Genomic DNA, 22,311 nt, shown 5'->3' with positions numbered 1-22,311 from the left:
GCCAAAGGACAATCTACATCTGGTTTTGTTGAATGCTCCAGCACAAATACCACCAACTTATGGCACACTCCATCCAGGGTGTGTTTAGGTAGCAGTGGTTAGCTGCTGTTGCTTCACAGGGACCCGGGTTCAAATCCGGCTTGGGTCACGGACTGTGCGGAGTCTGCACGTTCTCGCCGTGTCTGCGTGGGTTTCCTCCTACAAGTCCCGAAAGAAGTGCTTGTAGGGTGAATTTGACATTCTGAAATCTCCCTCAGTGTACCCAAACAGGCATCTAGGTGTTGCAACTAGGGCATTTTCACAGTAACTTCAATGCAATGTTAATGTGAGCCTACTTGTGACACCAAGTGGAGAACTCAACAGCATATTTATGCAGCACCTTTAATATAAGAAGACGTCCCAAGGTACTTCACAAGAGCAGTGTAAAATATACAACACCGTGCCACCTAAGCATTAGGTCAGATAATCAAAAGCTTGGTCAAAGAGGTGGGTTTCAAGTAACGTCTTAAAAGGAGGAAGAAGTGAAGAGATGGAGAGCTACATAGGAATTCCAAACAGAAATAGGTAATTCAGTCCTTCGAGCCTGCTCCGCCATTCAATCAGATCATGGCTGATCTCTTCCTGATCTCAAAGCCACCTCCCTACATTCTCCCCATATCCCTTTAACCTATTTAAAAAAAAAAAAATCAGAATTACGTCTATCTCCCTCTTGAAACCATTTAATGATTCAGACTCCACCACACTATGGGACAGCGAGTTCCACAAATTCATCACCCTCTTGCGAGACGTAGTGCCTCCTCATCTCAGTTTTAAATCTACCGCCTTTCAACCTATATCTGTGACCTCTTGCTAGATTAACCCACATTGGGATCATTTGATCTACATTTACTTGATTAATCCCATTAGTATTTTATATACCTTGATCAGATCCCACCCATATCCTTCTGGTATAAGCCCAAACTGTTTAATCTCTCTTCATACGTCAACACCTTCATCCACAGAATCAATCTGGTGAACCTCCTCTGAACTGTTTCATAGTCCACCACATCCATCCTCAAATAAGGAGACTAAAACTAGACACAATACTCCAGATGTGGTCTCACCAACAGCCTATACAATTGCAACATATTTCTCTATTTTTATACTCCAGTCCTTTTGCAATAAACGCTAACATTCCATTTGCCGGGGCAGCACGGTGGCACAGTGGTTAGCATTGCTGCCTACGGCGCTGAGGACCCGGGTTCGAATCCTGGCCCTGGGTCACTGTCTGTGTGGAGTTTGCAACTTCTCCTAGTGTTTGTGTGGGTTTCGCCCCCACAACCCAAAGATGTGCAGGGTAGATGAATTGGCCACGCTAAATTGCCCCTTAATTGGAAAAAATAATTGGGTACTCTAAATTTAAAAAAAAACATTCCATTTGCCTAGGAATGGTATTACATGTCTTAGGGTCGTGGCATGGACACCAATTGTGGAGGCAAGAATTAGAGGAGCATAGATATCTCGAAGGAATGTGGGGCTGGAGGAAATTAAAGAGATATAGAGGGGGAAGAGTTGATTTGGGGAGGGGGAGGGGCCTTCGATAACAAGGATGAGGATTTTGAAATCAAAGATAGTGCCTGCCTGTAACTTAGTGAGCAGCAACCAGGGTGATAAGGGAATGCAACTTGGTGCACGGTAAGAGTTTTGGATGAACTCTAGTCTGCAGAGGTTAGAATGTGAGAGCTGAAGGGAGTGTGTTGGAACAGTCAAACCCAGAAGTATCAAAAGCAGCAGATGAACTGAGACGAGTGGAAGTTATGGAGGTGGAAATAGGCAGTCTTAGTGATGGTACAAGAATGGAGGATAGAAACTCAGCCTGGGTCAAATGTGACCCCACAAATGTAATCTCAGGCTGTTGTCATGGAGACAGTCATTAGGGAAGCGAGCGTGGAGCAGAGACAAAAAACAATGGCTTCAGTCTTCCCAAAATTTTATTGGAGGAAAGTTCTGTCCATCCAGTGCTGGATATCAGGTAAGCAGTCTTAGAATTTAGCAACAGTGGAGGAGTTGAAAGAGGTGGCGGTGAGGTAGAGCTGGTTATTGTCAGCATACATATGAAAACAAACGCTAGCCTGGTGGGGAAGATCAAGGCGGAGCTGCAGAGGCGGGAAGATCAGGGCGGGAAGATCAAGGCGGGGCTGCAGAGGCGGGAAGATCAAGGCGGGGCTGCAGAGGCGGGAAGATCAAGGCGGAGCTGCAGAGGCGGGAAGATCAAGGCGGGAAGATCAAGGCGGAACTGCAGAGGCGGGAAGATCAAGGCGGAGCTGCAGAGGCGGGAAGATCAAGGCGGAGCTGCAGAGGCGGGAAGATCAAGGCGGAGCTGCAGAGGCGGGAAGATCAAGGCGGAGCTGCAGAGGCGGGAAGATCAGGGCGGGAAGATCAAGGCGGAGCTGCAGAGGCGGGAAGATCAAGGCGGAGCTGCAGAGGCGGGAAGATCAAGGCGGAGCTGCAGAGGCGGGAAGATCAAGGCGGAGCTGCAGAGGCGGGAAGATCAAGGTGGAGCTGCAGAGGCGGGAAGATCAAGGCGGAGCTGCAGAGGCGGGAAGATCAGGGCGGGAAGATCAAGGCGGAGCTGCAGAGGCGGGAAGATCAGGGCGGAGCTGCAGAGGCGGGAAGATCAAGGCGGAGCTGCAGAGGCGGGAAGATCAAGGCGGAGCTGCAGAGGCGGGAAGATCAAGGCGGAGCTGCAGAGGCGGGAAGATCAAGGCGGAGCTGCAGAGGCGGGAAGATCAAGGCGGAGCTGCAGAGGCGGGATGGTCTCCCGTAATTGCGGCTGGGCCGAGTCCATTTGGTTAATACAAATATCTGGCGGAAATTCAGTGCCTGCCTGTGTTTCTGTCCAAGTCATTTTTGAGGTGAACCGACTTCTTACTAGGTTTATTTCAACAGGCAAGGTTTAGAGGATTTGGAGGGAGGGTACTTCAGAGGGAGAGTCAGGCAAGCGGCCTGGTATTGCCAGATTTGTTGTACTATTATTGGGCGGCCAACACTGAGTCGGTGCTGGGAAAAGGTTGGAGAAGGTGGGGGATCTATTTTTGGAGGTGCGATTTGCCAGCTTAGAGTATTAAAGGAGAAATTTGGGCTAATGAACGGGGACATGTTTAGGTACCTCCAGGTATGGAGCTAGGTTAAGGAGTTTGTTCCAGCTTTTCCGGTGGTACAACCAGAACCTTGTTGGAGCAGATTCTATCCTGCTCAGGATCAGAGAAGGGCAGTACGTCCGGCATCTATCAGCGAATAGTTGGGGGAAGAGTTGAGTTCAGTGAGGGGGGGCGAAAACAAAATGGGAAGAGGAGTTGGGGCTGATGCTGGAGAAGAGGTGGAGAGTGAGGCGCTGAGGACGGTGAAGGCGCTATTTTAAGCGCACCTCACTAAAGCAAGGATGAGCCACTTTTTGAAGGAGAGTAAGACAAGTGCGAGCACTACTTTGGGAGGCCCACGCACCACACACACACATGTTCAGGTCATGTCCCAAGCTGCTGGGGTTCCATAGGGCCCTTTTTGACACCATGAGGGCAATCTTGAATGTGGGATTGGAACCCTGCCCATTGACTGCGATTTTTGGGGTCTCCGGTGTGCCGGAGCAGCGTGCGGGGGCGGGGGAGGACATCCTAGCCTTCGCTTTGTTGGTAGCACAGAGGCGGATCCTATTGGGCTGCAGGTCAGGGACACGGTCGAGTATGACTGCGTGGCTAGGGCACTTGTTGGGAGTTTTTGCACCGCAAGATGGTCAAATACAGAGTGATGTGGTCGATTGAGGGGTTCTATTGAAGATGGCAGAGTTTATATTGTACTTTAGAAAATTGGTCACTGTTAGCTGTTGGGGGGGGGGGGGGGGGCAGTTATTTGCCCTTTGTGGGGTTAATTTTGTTGGTTTTGGGGAGGATGTGGGGGAGCAGGGTTGGTATTTTGCAAAACATGTTTGTCTTATGGAGCTTGTGAAAAATGTTAAAAATTTAATAAAAATAATTTCCAAAACAAAAAAAAAAATGAAAATGAACACTGTCCTCTTGGATAATGTTGCTAAAGGGGCAGCATGAAGTCGAGAAATAGGATGGAGCCAAAGATGGATCCTTGGGGGACGGGGTGGGGGACAACAGAGGTGACAGTGTTGGAAAAGGAAGAGAAACCACTGCAAGTGATCCCCATTTACATGGAAGAGGAGAGGGTCTAAAGGTAGCTCGCCGCATGCGTAGCTCATTGTAGTTTTGGGATGTTGCAGCAGATCACCCAATGGCTCATTTTGCAAGAACCCAATGTAAGTGAGCCACAAGGACTCAAAATGCCTCAAGTCTGCAGAGTTTGATTATCTTTCACCAGACTAATATGGGAAGTACTCCCAACAAGCCTACTTGGCCCAAGGACAAAACCTTCAGCCCAGTTTCTCACACCTGGATGGTATCTCTGCCAAAAGGCCAGTCTGTATGGACTCAGCTGTGAAGCCATCCAGTACAGGTTAACACTAAGGCTTATAGCTTAATGGACACGCTGTGTGTATGTATGGGGGAACAGGTTTAGAGATCTACAACAAAACACATACATTACCAGTGAAAAGCTTAGGTTGAAGGAAAATCATTTCACCCATACCATTGATGCTCATGATTAACAAATCCCGTACTGTTAAAAAAAATAATTGGAACAGTTGAAAGATCATAAGAGATTAACCCATATTTTACATCTTTGTCCATGTTTACATACCTTTAGATAATTTTTAAAGATTTTTCCATCAGCTTGCTGAAGCGCTTGACAGAACTCCTGTAAATAAAATATAAATATGCAAGAGTAAACATCTTTGGAAGATTTCTTCCCAGTTCAGCTGGAGCAGATTGTTACAAAAGGTAGAAAACGTTTTTTAAAAATATATATAAAAAAGGAGATGCACACAGACAACTTTTACGCTTTTAGATATTTCCAGGCTGTTATAGCCAATTCCAAAGGGAGCCAGGGACAGATGGATGGGACAATTATCTGGTTTATGCTACTTCTGCTAGGAACTGTTCCAACCCCTGCTTGATGTGGCTCAGATTGAAAATGGAGTGCAGTTTATGAACATACCAAAGCTCATCATTGGTACACTCCAGATATTGGATCACATCATGAGGATTGAATGATGTTGCGGATAAACATCATACAACAGAAAGAGGGGGAGGGAAAATGGGAACCCATACCCAATATACCTTTTTTCACTCCACTGTCCAGGGCACCCACCCAACAAGCCTGTGAGACACAGCCATTTACATGTACTTCCTCTAAAGGTAGTATACTTCATAGTCACTGCCCAAGGTCACGTCGCCTCAACATCAGGAAAGTCAAAAGCAACTGGGTGATCGCTTTGCCAAATGCCTCTGATGTCTACAAGTGCAATCCTGATCTCCCAGTCACCGGCCATTTCCATTTTCAGACCCAATCTGTCCTAGCGTCTTGGCTTTCTACATATTAACCTATGAAACTCACCATAAGCTCAATGAACAGTACATTGTTTTTCTCTGAAGCACTTTACAGCCCCTTGTATTAATAATGACCAACTACTTCGGACCTTTTAAAAAAATAAATTTAAGAGTATCCAATTCTCCTCCCCCCCCCCCCCCCCCCCCCCCCGGTATGCTTCAGCAGTAGGTACTGGTAATGTGGAGAATGGGTATGCTGGTATAATATGGATTATAATCCATACAAGATGCACAGGACTTTAAGACAGGCCCATATAGAACCCTCACGCCATGGCAAAAGACAAACAGAAATAAGTCCTCTGGCTGAAAAGATTGAAGTACAAAACTGCTTTCAAGCTAAATACGTAACATTTCGAACTCCTCAAATAACTCTGCTGCAGTGAGGGAATTAAATTTTGGTGGAAAAATTAGTGGAAGAATTGAAGAAGGAATATCCCACAAAGAAGATACCCAAAACCAAATGTGGCAATAGATCAGGAACCAGGGACTGGCCTGAACATGAGCTGTGTGTATCAGAATGGATCTGGTTACATAGTCATCAAAAATGCAATGCGTTTAGACGCACTTAAGTGGGCCAAATCAAACTCTTGAGCCCAGCGAAGATCTCAGATTGACAGCTAGTTTGTGTGGCTGCTTTATAGAACAAAACGGCTTAATTTTATGACCAAGATTGCTCAGACGCCACGGAGAGATCTCGGTGCCAAAATTACCAGTTTCCAGCAGTTCATCAGACAGAAAAAAAAACACGAGTATCAATTAAGTCACGTCGACACAAGACTTCTGGTGGCGTGGGTGAGCAGGGTGGCTGCAGCAAGAGCCAGCGCCGGTGGCCACGATTTCGGGGAAATCCCCGAGTCATCATCACCCCCCCCCCCCCCCCCCCCCCCGACTATCGTCAGCCTTTGGGGCCGTCACGGGCAGCTAGCGGGGCCGGTTTAAAAACCGGCGAAGATCCCCACACGGGTGTCGGGGGCTGAGGCGGTGGGCCCAGCGCGCCGTGGAGCAGCGGGGGCGGAGCTAAAAGGAGGCCAAGGCGGCAGAGACCCGAGGCCAGGGCACAGTGTAGGTGGGGTGTCCCACATCGGATGGCTCCCACCTAGGATGAAGAAAGAAGGCTGAAGCCCAGTCCCAGGGGAGCTCTGGGTGATTGTAGAGGAGAAAGTTTAAGGAAGTTTGGTGGAAGTTTTTTTTTCTCCCCTCTTTCCTTAAAAAAAAGAATAATTCAGATTGATGAAGGGGAGAGAAAAGAAAAAAAAACAATAAGCCGCTAAAGGATGCGAAGAGCAGTGTCAAAGAAAGGAGGAAACGCGGGTTTGCCGCTGAATGAGAAGACGAGCAAAAGTGTTGACAGGATGGCGGAAGTCGAACCGCAAGGCGGGGCCGCACTACTTACGGTGGAGAAAATGACCGAGGTGATGGCGGTGGAGCTGGAAAAGCAGTTCGCGAGGCACGTGGAGCCTGAGGAAGGAGACGGTGGTCGCATTTGAGTCATTGGTGGAGGAGGCAATCACCCCAGTGAGGGTGGCGGTGGCAAAGGCATCGGCCGTGGTGAGAGAGCAGGGCGAGAAGATAAAGAAAGTGGAGGAGGCCGTGTTACGACACAGCGACCAGGTCACCTTGATGGGGGACGAGCTGCGGAGGCTGGTTGAGGTCAACAGAGGACTCGAGCAAAGCTTGGAGACTTGGAAAACCGCTCAAGTCGGCACAATTTGAGAATTGTGGGCTTGCCCAAAGGGACAGAGGGCCCAAGGCCAACACAATACTTTGCAAAGAAGTTGGCGGAGCTGATGGGGGAGAGTGAGAACCCCTCCTTGGACGAACTAGACCGAGCTCATCGGTCATTAAGGCCGAAGCCCAAAGTGAATGAGCCGCCAAGAGCAGTAATTATCTGTTTCCATAAGTTCTGCATGAAGAAGGTATTAAGCTGGGCGAAGCAGAAGCGTGAGGTGCTGTGTGATGGTACTGCAGTTCGGATCTACCAGGACTTGACGGTGGAGTTGGCAAAAAGACGAGCAGCGTTTGGGCGAGTGAAGGCGGCATTGTACAAGGGGGTGCGATTTGGTATGGTGTACCCGGCGAAGTTGAGGGTAACGTATAACGCCAAAGCCTTTTATTTTGAGACAGCGGAGGCGGCTGAGGCGTTCGTGAGGGCAGAAGGCTTGGGACAGACAAAAGAGCGGAACTGGAAGAGAGACTGAACTGCGTTTGAGTAGCTGGAAAATGTATAAATATTACAACTTTCTTTTTACTGATGTGTATTGTAATTTACTTCTCTTTACATTGTTACAGAATTCAAGTTAATGGTACGTTGATTGGCGTTCTGTTTTGCGACGGTTAAATGTTATGTTAGTGAATTGTACGGGTTGGATTGTTGGGTTTTTTTTTTCTTTCTCTGGGACTGGGTAGAAGGGGACGATATATCTTGGTGGGGGGAGCAACCCTAACTAGCTAACTAAAGTCAGCTAGTGAATGGAGGCGATGTGAGAGGAGGGCTGCGGACGTTGGAGCTTGGATAGCAGGCTTCAATGGGCCTACGAGGTGAGCTAGAGGGGGGTGGATGTTGGGAAAAGTTGTCTCGGGGGAAATGTAGGGGGGGTTCTTGCGGGGGGAGGGCCTGGTGGTATGATGATGGTGGATAAGAAAGGTGGGGGGTGGGGTGAGAGACCCCCAGTAAGGATAGTCACGTGGAACGTGAGGGGGTTAGGAGGTCCGGTCAAGAGGTCAAGGGTGCTTGCGCATCTTAAAAGCCGATGTGGCAATGCTGCAGGAGACTCACTTGAGGGTGATGGACCAGGTGAGACTTAAAAAGGGCTGGGTTAGTCAGGTGTTTCACTCTGGATTTGATGGAAGGGCTCGAGGGGTAGTGGTGTTGGTCAGCAAAAGGGTACGCTTCCAGATGGAGACGGTGGTGGCAGATTAGGGGGGTAGATATGTGATTGTGGCAGGGGCGCTGGAGGGGAGATTAGTGGCGCTGTTAAGTGTACACAGTCCCAATTGGGACGATGTGGGATTAGCGAAGAAGGTGTTTGGAGCCATTCCTTACTTGGACACACATGAGCTGATTGCGCGGGGGGGGGGGGGGGGGGGGGGGGGGGGGGGTCTGTGTGCTGGCACTTGGTGCAGGAGCCAAGGTTGGACAGATCACGGCCGCGCTCGCTAGTCCCATCAGGGTAGGCGAAGGCGCTGGCTGGGCTAATGGTGGAAATGGGAGGGGTGGACCCTTGGGAGGTTCCTGCACCCAAGGGAACAGGAGTACTCGTTTTCCTCAGCAGTCCATAAGGTATACTCGCGGATCGACTTTTTTGTGGTGCAAAAGGCTTTGCTGGCTGGAGTCAAGGGGTTGGAATACTCTGTAATTGCAGTGTCAGATCACGCTCCACATTGGGTGGATATGGTGCTGGAGAATGGGGTAGCGCAGAGACCGGGGTGGAAACTGGATGTGGGGCTTTTGGGGAACCAAGTGGTCTGTGAGAAAATTGAAAAGGTAATTAAGGTTAATGTTGGTTTCAACTGTACGGGTGAGGTGTCGAAGGCAGTCGTCTGCGAGGCTCTAAAGGTGGTGGTGAGGGATGAGGTGATTTTGTTTAAGGCCAGGGTGGACAAAGAGGAGAGGTTGGAGCGGTAGAGGGTAATAGATGAGATGTTGGAGGTAGATGGGAGTTATGCAGAAGATGGGGACCCAGCGAAGCTGGAAAAGAGGAAGGAACCAAAGGCGAGCTTCGACCGACTGTCCACCAGGAAGGCGGTGCGCCAACTGAGTCAAGCAATGGGTGCAGTTCATGAACATGGATAGTATGTTAGGTCAGCTCCGGAGGGAGGCAGTGGCAAGGGAAATTGTGCAGGTGAGGGATATTGCAGGGAAGTTGGTGGTGGCTCCGGATCTGATTAACAAGGTTTTGAGGAGTTTTATGAGAGGTTGTACAGGTCAGAGCAACCCAGGGGAGACCGTGAGATGCAGGAATTTCTAGATGGGTTGGAGTACACGAGGCTAGGGGAGGGGGGACAGGGCTACATTAGAAGGAGCAATAGTGGAGCAGGAGATAAAGGATGCGATTGGGAGGATGCAGTCGGGGAAGGTGGCAGGGCCAGATGGGTTTCCGGTGGAATATTATAAAAACTTCAAGGATAAGTTGGCACCCCTGATGGTGGGGATGTTTGAAGAGGCGATAGGGAAGCAATTGCTGCCATAAACCTTGGGGCAGGCATCGATTTCACTGTTGTTAAAAAAAAAAGGATCCGACGGAGTGTGGGTCGTATAGGCCCATACCACTTCTGAATTTGGCGAAGGTACTGACAAGTAGGCTGGAGGAGTGCCTCCCGAAGGTGATAGGTGAGGAGCAGACGGGGTTTGTGAAAGGGAGGCAGCTGTTTTCGAACATGAGGAGGGTTTTGAACGTCGTTATGGCACCGGAGGAAGGGAAGGAAACAGAGGTGGTTGTGGCATTCGACGCATAGAGCATTGGGTGTCCTTATATGCCGACGGCTATGTGTCGGAACCGAGTGCGTCGATTGGAGGAATATTGGAGCTACTGCGAGTATTTGGGTCTTTCTCGGGGTACAAGCTGAACCTGGTGGTGTCTCGGCCGGGGGTGGGATGGGGGGGCTGCCATTCCGTAGGGCAGGGCCTCACTTTAGATATCTGGGGGTGTAGGTTGCCCGGGAGCGGGGGAGGGGTTCGCAGGTACAACATCACTAGTTTGGTGGGGAGAATGAAAGCCGATCTGGCAAGGTGGGATGGTCTCCCTCTGTCACTGGCGGGTCGGGTACAGGCGGTTAAAATGAATGTGTTGCCGCGATTTGTTTACTTTTCAATGCCTACCGATTTTCCTGCCAAAGGCTTTTTTCAGAGAGATTGAAGGAAGGATTATCTTGTTCATATGGGGAGGGAAGATGGATCAGAGTGAGAAAGGTGCTACAGAGGGGAAGGCAGGCTGGGGGTTGGGTCTACCAAACCTGATGTACTACTACTGGGCAGGAATATGGAGAAGGTGTGGAGCTGGGTCAGAGGGGTTGATTCCCAGTGGGTCAGAATGGAGGAGAGTTTGTGCAGGGGGTCGGGGCTGAAAGCACTAGCAACAGCACCACTCCCGATAGCTATGGGGAAATACTCGGAGTCCAGTAATAATAGCTTCATTGAAAATCCGGAGGCAGTTTCACCAACACTTCTGGTTGGGGCGGGGTCAAGGGATATGCCGATTCGGGGGAACCACAGATTTGAGCCAGGGAAGTGGGATGGAAATTTTTGGAAATGGGAAGAGAAGGGGATCAAGACGCTAAAAGACTTGTTTCTTCGGGGTCGGTTTGCAGGATTGAGGGAGCTGGAAGCGAAGTATGGGCTGGAGCAGGGGGAAGTGTTTAGATACATGCAGGTTCAGGATTTTGCCAGGAAGGAGATACAGAGCTTCCCGGAGGAACCGGCCTCCACATTGCTGGAGGAGGTGCTGACGACAAGGGGACTGGAGAAGGGGGTAGTATCAGCGGTGTACGGAGCTATTTTGGAAGAGGATAAGGCACCACTTGAAGGGATCAAAGCAAAGTGGGAGGAAGAGTTGGGAGAGGTTATAGAGGAGGGGACCTGGTGTGAGGTGCTCCAGAGAGTAAATGCCTCCACCTCATGTGCGAGGTTGGGGCTGAAGGTGGTATATAGAGCGCACCTCACGAGGACGAGGATGACCCGATTCTTTGAAGGCGTAGAAGATGTGTGTGAGCGTTGCGAGGGCGCCCCGCTAATCATGTTCATATGTTTTGGTCCTGTCCAAAGCTAGGGGAGTACTGGAAGGAGGTGTTTAGGGCAATTTCCAAGGTGGTGCGCGTGAAACTAGACCCGGGTCCCTGGGGGGCCGGACCATCTCGGGTTGGAAACGGGTGCGGAGTCAGATATCGTAGCCTTCGCATCGTTGATCGCCCGAAGGCGGATCCTGTTGGGATGAGAGCAGCCTCTCCACCCTGTGTCCTGGCGTGGCTGGGGGACCTGTTGGAATACTTGACCCTTGAGAAGGTTAAGTTCGAACTGAGGGGAAGCTCGGAGGGGTTCTACAAGTCATGGGCATTATTCATTATGCACTTTCAAGAACTGGATAACATCGAACATTAGTTGGGGGGGGGTGGGTGGGAGTTAAGGATGACTATGGGTAATCCCTGATTCCTTTTTGTCATTTGTTTATGTTAACATGTGGGCTGATGTTTGGGGTTTGGTGGGAGAATGGGATCGTTGTTATTGTTATGGGGATTGACATATCTGTTGTTGATTATTGTTTATTGTTGGTGGGCGTAAATTTGGGAGAAAATGTGAAAAAGGAGAATTAAAATATATATTTTTTAAAAGTCACGTCGACACCATGGATGAAATGCCCATGAATTGTGATATGCCCGGTAACCAAACTGAAGTGGAAAGACTCTAACAGTAAAAACCACAGGACAGGAGAAGACAGAATTTACGGTGGTGCTCGTCTGCACGTCTGACAAAATGAAATTAAAACCTGTGGCAATTTTCAAACATCAAAAGATGTTGAACATCAAGTTCCTGCATAGGTTTTTGTGCATGTCCCTGATGAGGGTTGGATGGATGACAATGGGGTGAAGTTAAGTTGAGAAATAGGAGGAGGTAGCCATTCAGCCCCTCGAGGTTGCTCTGCCAATCAATAAGATCATGGCTGATTTCTGACCTGAACCCCACTTTCTTGCTCATCTCCATATGGATCTGTTGGGCCGAGCGGCCTGTTACTGTGCAAGACTATGTAACACCTCTACATACAGCTAGGACATCTAAATTATGGCTCATTAGCTCCGTATCTGAATAAACGGAGATTATAGTTAATTGTTTCTGTAGGTCCAATCGGTCCCACATCAGTTTCCTAAATTGGAGACTTGGAAAATCATCTCCGATGCACTGGGAGGGGGTGGGGGAAAGAGAGCCACTATCAAAGAAAAAATGAGCTGCCAACAAAATAGAACCATTTTGCAAGGCTATAGGCCAAGTGCTGGCAAATGAGATTAGGTAGGTAGTCCAGGGGGTTTTCATGTGATGGTGCAAACTTGATGGGCCGCAGAGAGTCTTCTGCTTTTCTGGGATTCTGCATGGGGAGGGCAGTTTGAGTCATACAGGTGGGTCACATTTCAGTGTAACCCAGCACCGAAAGGCGAAGCCTTCCTGATATACAAGGCATTCTTTTTTTATTTTTTTTTATTTAATAAATTTAGTGTACCCAATCATTTTTCCAATTAAGGGGCAATTTAGCGTGGCCAATCCACCTAGCTTGCACATTTTTAGGTTGTGGGGGCGAAACCCACGCAGACACGGGGAGAATGTGTCACGGACAGTGACCCAGAGCCGGGATCGAACCTGGGACCTCAGCGCCGTGAGGCGGTTGTGCTAACCACTAGGCCACCGTGCTGCCCCATACAAGGCATTCTTCCTTATGGGGGGAAATCGCATCATCACCATTCTGTGCATTGTCCATTGCAAATAGTCAATTTTCGGTCATTTTTGAAGTTATGGCCTTTTAGAAGTTTAGCTCCAAAACATTCATGTGCAGGAGCCATGGCAATCCCCCCCCCCCCCCAATGCTACAAATTCAAAGTACTTAAACCCAGTTTCTCACATACCTGGATTATTTCTGGGGCTACCTGCAATGACTGCAGGTATTCTTGCTGAAGATATTGAATGAATTCAGGTCCCTAAAATGCAGTGAACAACAACACAAACACTGGAGTTACTTTCATTTTGCTTTGAAATGATGGCTCAAGCTATTTAAAATAAAACCAGCCTAGATTGCAGATACTAGAATGAAAGGTCATTACCCTTTTGAGATGAATGGTTTTCAATGTTACTGCACACTCTGATAAAGCCTGTTGAGGGACAAAAAATAATTTTACCCATCCTGAGTAATAAACTTTACAAAATGGACAAATCAGGTTTTATAATCTGCCATATTCAGTCTGCACTGTTTATAGCGAGCAAGCTAGTGGGACTACGGCACAGCAGGTGGAAAACCAAAGAGGAGAATGACCAATATTTTTTTTTTTAAAAAACACACAGGAAACTTCACTTAGCAACTGTCCCTAATTGTTGGCAAAATGCCACCACTAAGGTAATCGCACTTCAACTGAGTCAAGCTGCTTAGGACCCATCTTTACTTGACTTGGAAATAAATTGCTGTTCCTCAGTGCCATAGTCCTAGTGCTACCCACTGAACCATGTGCCACCCCGATAATTTTTTGATTAACAAGGGAGTTAACGGAAGTAGGCGGAATGTGTAGCTAAAAAAAAAAATTCCAGTTAAGGGGGAATTTAGCGTGGTCAATCCGCCTACCCTGAGCAACTTTGTCTTGTGGGGGTGAGACCTACGCAGACACAGGGAGAATGTGCAAACTCCACACGGACAGTGACCCGGGGTGGGATCGTACCCGGGCCCTCGGTGCCATGAGGCAGCAGTGCTAACCACAGCGCCACCCCTGCAGAATGTGAAGTTGAGGCCACAATCAGACCAGCCATGATCTTATTGGATGGTGGAACAGAATAAGGGGCCAAATGGTCTAATCCTGCTCGTAATTCCTTAGTTAGTATGGATGGTGTAAGTGGAGTGAACTACATATGACTCTCAACATTCTCAATTGCTGTAAGCAGGGATTTAAAGAGACTCAAAATTAAGCATTTTATTCCTTCGGCTACAACCTTTATGCCGAGGCAACATGATATGGGTTGAAGGATAAACAGTGACTGTACCGGAGTCTTTTACATCATGAAGAAAGAACGAACTTTTAATTCAACTCAGTTGTGCTCCACAGTAAGATAATTTGGGGGAGATGGTGGCATTGTGGTAATGTCACCGGATTTAGTAATCCAGGGTCCTAGGCTAATGCTCTGGGAATACGAGTTCAAATCCCACCACAGCAGTTAATAAATATGGAATGTAAAGCTAGTGTAACCCATCAGTGCTTGCTCTACCTATCTGGTTCACCAATGCCCTTTTAGGGAAAGAAATCTGCCATCCTTACCCAGTCTGATCTTCATGTGACTCCAGACCCACAACAATGTAATTGACTCTTGACTGCCCTCAGAAATGGCCTCAGCTCACAGGGAAAATAGGGCTGGACAACAAATGCTGGTCTTACCAGTGAGGCCTGCATCCCATGAAAGACTAAATTAATTGACTAAATGAGAATCAGTGCCCAGCACAGCATGTCAAATTCAACTTCAGTTTCTTCAATATTAGAGCAGCAGAGTTTAAGAAAAGCTTGAAAATTAGCTTGCAAGTTAAAAGTTTTAGTAAAATATACAATACACACCAAGACTGTTTGTGCATCAGCTAAATCGAAAGTTGTTTTAAGTGGCGCCAGAAAGCAAGCTGGGACAATGTGTTTGTAGATGAAGTCTTCGAATCCTAAGAGGCCATCTTTACCCCCTGGAATTAACGACATTCGGTTAAACCGGGCGGTTGGTCAAAAACAAAATTAGGCTGCTCTCGTCACGTGAGGAAAACGGTGATTCTTACCCCAAAGTTCGACTAGTTTGGAAAGTATGATAAAGCAGGTTTTCTGAGCTATCGGATCTGGAAATTCTACGGCTCCTTGAATGACTGTAACCAGGACGTGTTCTACATTCTGTACACCTGGAGAGAAAAGAAACATTTAACCTTTATAATAATAATAATGCTGAACACAAAAGTAGAGAGGTTATGCTTCAATTGTACAGGACACTATTGAGACCACATTTGGAGTGCTGTAGTATTGGCCACTTTATTTAAGGAAATATGTAAATGTATTGGAAGCAGTTCAGAGAAAGTTAACCAGACTGGTTGGGTTTCCTTATGAGGAAAGGTTAATCAGGCTAGGCTTGTATCCATGGGGTTTAGAAGTGTATGAAAAGACTCAATTGAAACAAATAAGATCCTGAGGGGTCTTGCCAGGGTGGATGTGGAGAGGATGTTTCCTCTTGCGAATGAATCGATAACTAGGGGTCACGGATTTAAAAATAATGGATTGCCCTGTTAAAAAACAGACGAGGCAATTTTTTTTCCCCACTCAGGAGGGTCTTGAGTCTTTGAAACTCTCTTCCTCAAATGATTGTAGAAGCGGAATCTGAATATTTTGAAGGCAAAGGTGGATAGATTCTGGTGGTGCGGTTATTGGGGGTAAGCGGGATGCAGATTTGAGGTTACCATCAGATCAGCCATGATCTTATTAACTAGCAGAGCAGGTTCGAGGGGTTAAATAGCCTACTCCTGCTCCTTGTTCGTATGACTGTTGTTAGAATGACAACATTTGTCACTTGGTAATCTGGTACTCCCAAGGCATTGCTATTTATTTATCTAGTGAATGCAAATTCCGGAAGCCAAGCAACAGCCTCCTCATTGGCTGAGTTTAAGGAGATTTATCCACCACTTAGTAAGTAGAGGGGGTGGGCATCACGATGGCGCAGTGGTTAGCACTGCTGCCCCAAGGCATCGAGGGCCTGAGTTCAATCCTGGTCCTGGGTGTGGAGTTTGCACATTTTCCCCGTGTCTGGGTGGGTCTCACCCCCCACAATCCAAAGATGTGCAGGGTAGGTGGATTGGCCATGCTAAATTGCCCCTTAAAATTGGAAGAAAAATGAATTGGGTACTTTAAAAATAAACGATGTAGAGGGGCACTCCTCAGTAATGTGCAGCACCACTCGTGTCTTTCCACAAATGCATATGGGGTTTGGACTGAGACCCCAGCAGTGGAGGTTAGTTGCACAGGGATCCTGGCCTGGCCTGAAAGATATTGTTAAAATCTGATTATGGTTAGTTACTGAAACCGGAATTGCTCTCCAAATAATCAGTACACAGCACTCCCAAGCAAGGATATATGTACACAAATCACTGAAGGTGGCAGAACAGGTTGAGAAAGCAGTTAGTAAAGCATACGGAATTCTGGAACAACAACAAAAAAAAGAATGCTGGAAATGCTCAGCAAGTCCAGGCAGCATCTGTGGAGAACAGAGTTAACGTTTCAGGTTACGGTGACCTTCACATTTGTTCTGATTTTCTTTAAGGTTGCGCCATTTTTCGGGCTGCAGTGGGAGTCCCGCCATGCTGGTCAGGGGCCGTCGACAGCGGCTCCCCCCGGCGATTCTCCGGGCCCCGATGGGCCGAGCGGCTGTTCAGTTTTGGCCAGTCCCGCCGGCGTGGAATACTCACCTCACGCACAGCAGGACCTGGCAGGTGAGGGGCGGTCCTCGGGGGGGGGGGGGGGGATCCGATCTCGGGAGAGGCCGTCACAGTGGCCTGGCCCGCAAATTGGGGCCTACTAATCTGCAAGCAGAAGAGAACCCCCACGCATGCGCGAACTCGCGACAGCCCTTCGCCACCGGCTGGAGCGGTGCCACCCCTCCGGCATTCACCTAGCCCCCAAAAATTCGGAGAATTCCTTTTTCGGGGGCCGTTGACGCCAGTGATTGGCACAGGTTTTCCCGCCAGCGTGAGGACTTAGTCCCCAGAAGGGAGAATCCCTCCCATTGACTCTGCTTCCCTTCACAGACACTGAACATTTCCAGCATTTTAAAAATTTTTACTTCAGATTTTCAGCATCTGCAGTATTTTGCTTTTTGTATTTGGGATCCTGAGCTTTATAAGTAAGAGGCATACGAGGAAATTATGGTGAACCTTTATGAAACTCTGGTATTGTGCGCAATTCTGAGCACTATACTTGAGGAGAGGTGTGAAGGCATTAGGGTGCAGAAGAGATTCAGGAGAATGCTTCCAGGGATGAAGAACTTCAGTTAGGTGGACAAGTTGGGGCTGTTCATCTCAGAGAGAAGGTTGAGGAGATTTGATAAGAGGCAAAATCATGAGGGGTCTGGATGGAGCAGGTAGGGAGTAACTGTTCCCAAAGGGAAGGTCGAGAAACAGGGGGCACCAATAGCAAAAAGAACCAGAAGCGACATGAGAAAAATCTTTTCTTTTTTTTAAGCGGCAAGTGGTTAGGATTTGGAATGCAATGCCCGAGATTGTGGCAGAGGCAGATTCAACCATGGCTTTCAAAACGGAATGGGATCATTATCGGAATTTTTTTTAAATTGCAATCCAAACAAGTTGCTCTAGCAGAGTGCCAGCACTGACCAGATAGGTTCAGCAACCTCCTTCTGTGCTGTCACTGTTCAATAAGTTTAATAACGTTGCGTCAATGCCAGATTCATCAGTCGCATTCACAAGACAGCCCCGAACGTCACCCAAGCCCAACGCAATGCCATCCGCACTCTCAAGACCAACCGCAACATCGTCATCAAACCAGCAGACAAAGGAGCCACCGTCATACTGAACAGAACAGACTACTGCAAAGAAGTATACCGACAACCCAACAACCAGAAACACTACAGTTACCCGCAGATCCGACCAAGGAAAACAACCACCAACTCAACAGACTGATCAAGACCTTGGATCCAGACCTTCAGAGCACCCTACGTGCTCTCATCCCACATACTCCCTGCATTGGCGAACTCTACTGCCTCCCGAAAATACACAAGGCCAACACACCAGGCCGTCCTATCGTTTCAGGCAATGGGACCCTGTGTGAGAACGTCTCTGGCTACATCGAGGGCATCTGAAAACCCATCGTACAAGGTACGCCCAGCTTCTGTCGCGACACGACGGACTTCCTACAGAAACTCAGCACCCATGGACCAGCTGAAACAGGAACGTCTCGGCACTCTACACCAGTATTCCCCATGACGAAGGCATTGCTGCAACAGCCTCAGTACTCAACACCGACAACTGCCAATCTCCAGACGCAATTCTGCAACTCATCCGCTTCATTCTGGATCACAACGTCTTCACCTTCGACAACAAAGTTCTTCATCCAGACACACGGAACAGCCATGGGGACCAAATTCGCACCTTAATACGCCAACATCTTCATGCACAAGGTTGAACAAGACCTCCTCACCGCACACTACCTTCAACTGAAGTTATACACCAGATACATCAATGACATTTTTTTCCTTTGGAACCACGGCGAAGAATCACGGAAACAACTACACGACTAACCAAGACAACTACTCGTCTCCATCAAGGACGGTCACCTCAGCACTTCGCTTTACCGCAAGCCCACGGATAACCTCCCGATGCTCCACGTCTCCAGCTTTCACCCGAAACACATTAAAGAAGCCATCCCCTATTGTCAAGCCCTCCGAATACACAGGATCTGCTCAGATGAGGAGGAGCATAACAGACATCTGCAGACGCTGAAAGATGCCTTCGTATGAACGGGATATGGCGCTCGACTCATCGATCGACAGTTCAAACGCGCCACTGCAAAAAACCGCACCGACCTCCTCAGAAGACAAACACAGGACACAACCGACAGAGTACCCTTCGTCGTCCAGTACTATCCTGGAGCGGAGAAACTACGACATCTTCTTCGCAGCCTCCAACACATCATCGATGAAGATGAACATCTTGCCAAGGTCATCCCCACACTCCCACTACTTGCCTTCAAACAACCGCGCAACCTCAAACCATTGTTTGCAGCAAACTACCCAGCCTTCAGAACAGCGACCACGACACCACACAACCCTGCCATGGCAATCTCTGCAAGACGTGCCAGATCATTGACACGGATACCACCATTTCACGTGAGAACACCACCCACCAGGTACATGGTACATACTCGTACGACTCGGCCAACGTTGTCTACCTCATACGCTGCAGGAAAGGATGTCCCAAAGCGTGGTACATTGGCGACACCATGCAGACGCTGTGACAACGAATGAACGGACATTGCGTGACAATCACCAGGCAGGAATGTTCCATTCCAGTTCGGGAACACTTCAGCAGTCAAGGGCATTCAGCCTCTGATCTCCGGGTAAGCGTTCTCCAAAGCGGCCTTCAGGACCCGCGACAACGCAGAATCGCTGAGCAGAAACCTATAGCCAAGTTCCGCACACATGAGTACGGCCTCAACTGTCGCATTACATTCATCCCCCACCATCTGGCCTGGGCTTGCAAAATTCTACCAACTGTCCTGGCTTGAGACAATTCACACCTCTTTAACCTGGGGTTACCCCTATCTCTGGATCTGTAAAGATTCAATTACCTGCAAATGCTCGCATTCTAAGCATTGTCCGGCATCTTTGAATTTGTCTATATATATGTTTCTGGAACAAACCTCTTCATTCACCTGAGGAAGGAGCAGTGCTCCGAAAGCTAGTGTTTGAAATAAACATATTGGACTTTAACCTGGTGTTGTAAGACTTCTTACTGTTCTCACCCCAGTCCAACGCTGGCATCTCCACATCTATAAGTTTAAGATGAGAGAAGAGAAAGTCAAAAGGAGTTGAGGGTTTTTATTGGAGCAGGATAAGGGAAGCTGCTTCCACCTGTTGATGGGTTGGTAACAGAGGACACAAAATTGGCAAAAGAGGCAGAGGCACAGGAAATTTTAGAAACAGAGCGAGTTATAATGATCAGCAATGCAGTCAGTAGGGTGGATGCAGATTCACTGGTAACTTGCAATGGGATGAATATATTTTAATAGGAAAAACCTCCCAAGGCTACGTGGAAAGAGCAGAGGGAGTAGGACGAATTGGATAGCTCTTTTACAGAACTGGCTGAATGGCCTCCTTTGGTGTTGAATGATTCTATGATTATATATGTATATAAAATGTATTTTTTTAAAAAATCAACGAGTTGCCAGACATCATAGGGAAGAAAGATCATCCTTTTTGACCGTATACCTTGATTGGCAATGACCTCACTCATTCCACTCCCTGCAACAGTCTGCAGAAATGCAAAGTAACTTCTGCGTAACATCTGATTTTCAAGTGCAGTAGTTTGATCATTTTCTTCTGCAGGTCGTGATAATACCTCAAATATAGCTTGAACCAAGGGCATAAATACTTGCTGTAAAAACGGTGAAATTTGAGTCTGTGGAAAGAAAGACATTGGGCAAATAGAAAAAACACACATTTATCAAAATGCAGAGGAAGGTCACCATGTTTGAAACTTCTTAGGTATGAATTGATTTTGAATAGGACATTTTAAATACACTTTATACAAACAGTTCCAGCATACAAAATCAACTTTATAACCAAGTATGTTTTCTCTTGCATAAATTAACTGATACAAAAGAGTGCTGGGCCAATTCCGCAGTACACACACAGAAGCCAAACATTAAGCAATGTTCACTAGGCAACAGCGAGGTCCAGAATTGCTATATAAAGTTTCACATTCCAAAGCAGTTGACTTCCAAGTCTGAGCTGTGCTTTCAGCATAACAGTTGCTCAACACAACACAGCCGTGCCTTTGACTCGGCAGTCTGATATATGGAGTCTATCTTGTGCCACTGCATTGGAACAGGAGGTTGGCGCTACTGACATCATGGATGTGTGCCTTGAATAGGAAAGCTGGCAACCACTCCTCCCCTTGGCGCTGTGCGGTGCCATTGTGCACCCATCATCCAACACTTGCTGCCCCCCAGGCCTTTCCACTCGCAACTTTGTTCACTCCTCCCACCCCCACTCTCCACTTTCTTGCAGCCCCACCCCAACAGGCGATCTGACATCTTTTCTTTTTGCACAGAAACCACCTGTTATTTTAGACATAGAACATACACAGTGCAGGAGGCCATTCGGCCCATCAAGTCCACACCGACACACCTAAGCCCTCATTTCCACCCTATCCCCGTAACCCAATAACCCCTCCTAGCCTTTTTGGTCACCGAGGGCAATTTATCATGGCTAATCCACCTAACCTGCACGTCTTTGCAAACATCAAAAAGACAATTCTAGAATTTTATTAGCTCAATAAAGAAACACTTTAACCAACTGAGTCACTGAATCGAATGAACCTATTGTTCGGAGCTGCAGGTGTTAGTTACTGTTCTCTCTGTTTGTTTTAGTTGAATTTCAATTGTTCTGTGCAGGCAGTTCCCTGCAGTGTCACAGGCACTGTGACTGCATGAGTGTTGAATGCGCCCCCCTGCTGTTGTGGTGGCCGCAAATGCAGCCATATATCAAAGGTGTGGAGAAGCATCAGCCGAAAATGGGTTGATATCAATTCTCAAGCTATTGCACAATTCATGATTTGAAATAATTACTTTATGCTTGCATGACTTCTGGACCTCTAAGCATTTTACAGTCAGATTGTTTTTTGAAATTGTGTAAGCAAATGCAGTAGCCAATTTGTGCACAGCAGAATCTCACAAACTACAGCCAAATACATGAAGTTATTTGATTTTGATGCTACTGATCAAGGGATAAACATCGGCAAAGAGGATCAGAAGAACTCCTTTCTCCTCTTTGAATAATGCCATGAAACCTTTCTTACATCCAACTGAATAGGTTGAAGGGACCGGGGTTTAATGTCACACCTGAAAGATGATGCCTCCAATAGTGCAGCATTTCCTCATTAGTGAAGTGTTGGCCTACATTTTACCTTGAAGTCTCTGGATTGGGGCTTAAACCCAAACCTGGCTCAGACAAGAAGGTCACCACCGAGCCAAGTAAGACATTTGGCTTACAAAATGTAAAGACTCATAACTATTTATGAGCGTACCTTAAATTTTGCTGTAATTTGATTAATAAGCGGAATAAATTCCTGAAGATCCTTTGCCTCACAGTCCTTAAGCATGTGTTCAGAGGCAGTAGGAATGAACGGAAGAACCTCCTCCTCTAAGCAAATGATCATTCGGTGAAGAAAGGTCCGAACACCACTTCGCAGCACCTCCTTCTGCAAAGCACAACTCAGCGCCGGCAGGAATGTTTGTAAGCAGTCGCGGTACACCTCCGAGCAGCCACACTGTTTCACCGTCTGCTTGTTGCTGAAGGCCTTACTGGTCCGGCTGAAAATCAGATGAGACGTGGAAT

The 22,311-nt window shown here is 47.7% G+C and overlaps 1 protein-coding gene across 3 annotated transcripts in view; it reads right to left on the bottom strand.

Moving 5' to 3' along the window:
- Positions 1-22,311, bottom strand: part of xpot (exportin, tRNA (nuclear export receptor for tRNAs)) — a 59,431-nt gene that overhangs the window by 821 nt on the left and 36,299 nt on the right. For all 3 annotated transcript variants that reach the window (XM_038780147.1, XM_038780149.1, XM_038780148.1), the window contains exons 18-24: positions 22,001-22,286; positions 20,182-20,371; positions 14,981-15,097; positions 14,775-14,890; positions 13,287-13,334; positions 13,092-13,163; positions 4,738-4,794 (exon numbers count right to left, since the gene is read on the bottom strand). In XM_038780147.1, coding sequence (XP_038636075.1) covers positions 4,738-4,794; positions 13,092-13,163; positions 13,287-13,334; positions 14,775-14,890; positions 14,981-15,097; positions 20,182-20,371; positions 22,001-22,286 — 886 coding nt within the window. The remainder of the gene's footprint in view (positions 1-4,737; positions 4,795-13,091; positions 13,164-13,286; positions 13,335-14,774; positions 14,891-14,980; positions 15,098-20,181; positions 20,372-22,000; positions 22,287-22,311) is intronic.

Source organism: Scyliorhinus canicula, chromosome 20, assembly GCF_902713615.1.
Source record: "Scyliorhinus canicula chromosome 20, sScyCan1.1, whole genome shotgun sequence".
NCBI classification, from domain to species: domain Eukaryota; kingdom Metazoa; phylum Chordata; class Chondrichthyes; order Carcharhiniformes; family Scyliorhinidae; genus Scyliorhinus; species Scyliorhinus canicula.
Note: the sequence above shows the minus strand (reverse complement) of the source record. Positions and strands in the feature narration are given on the sequence as shown.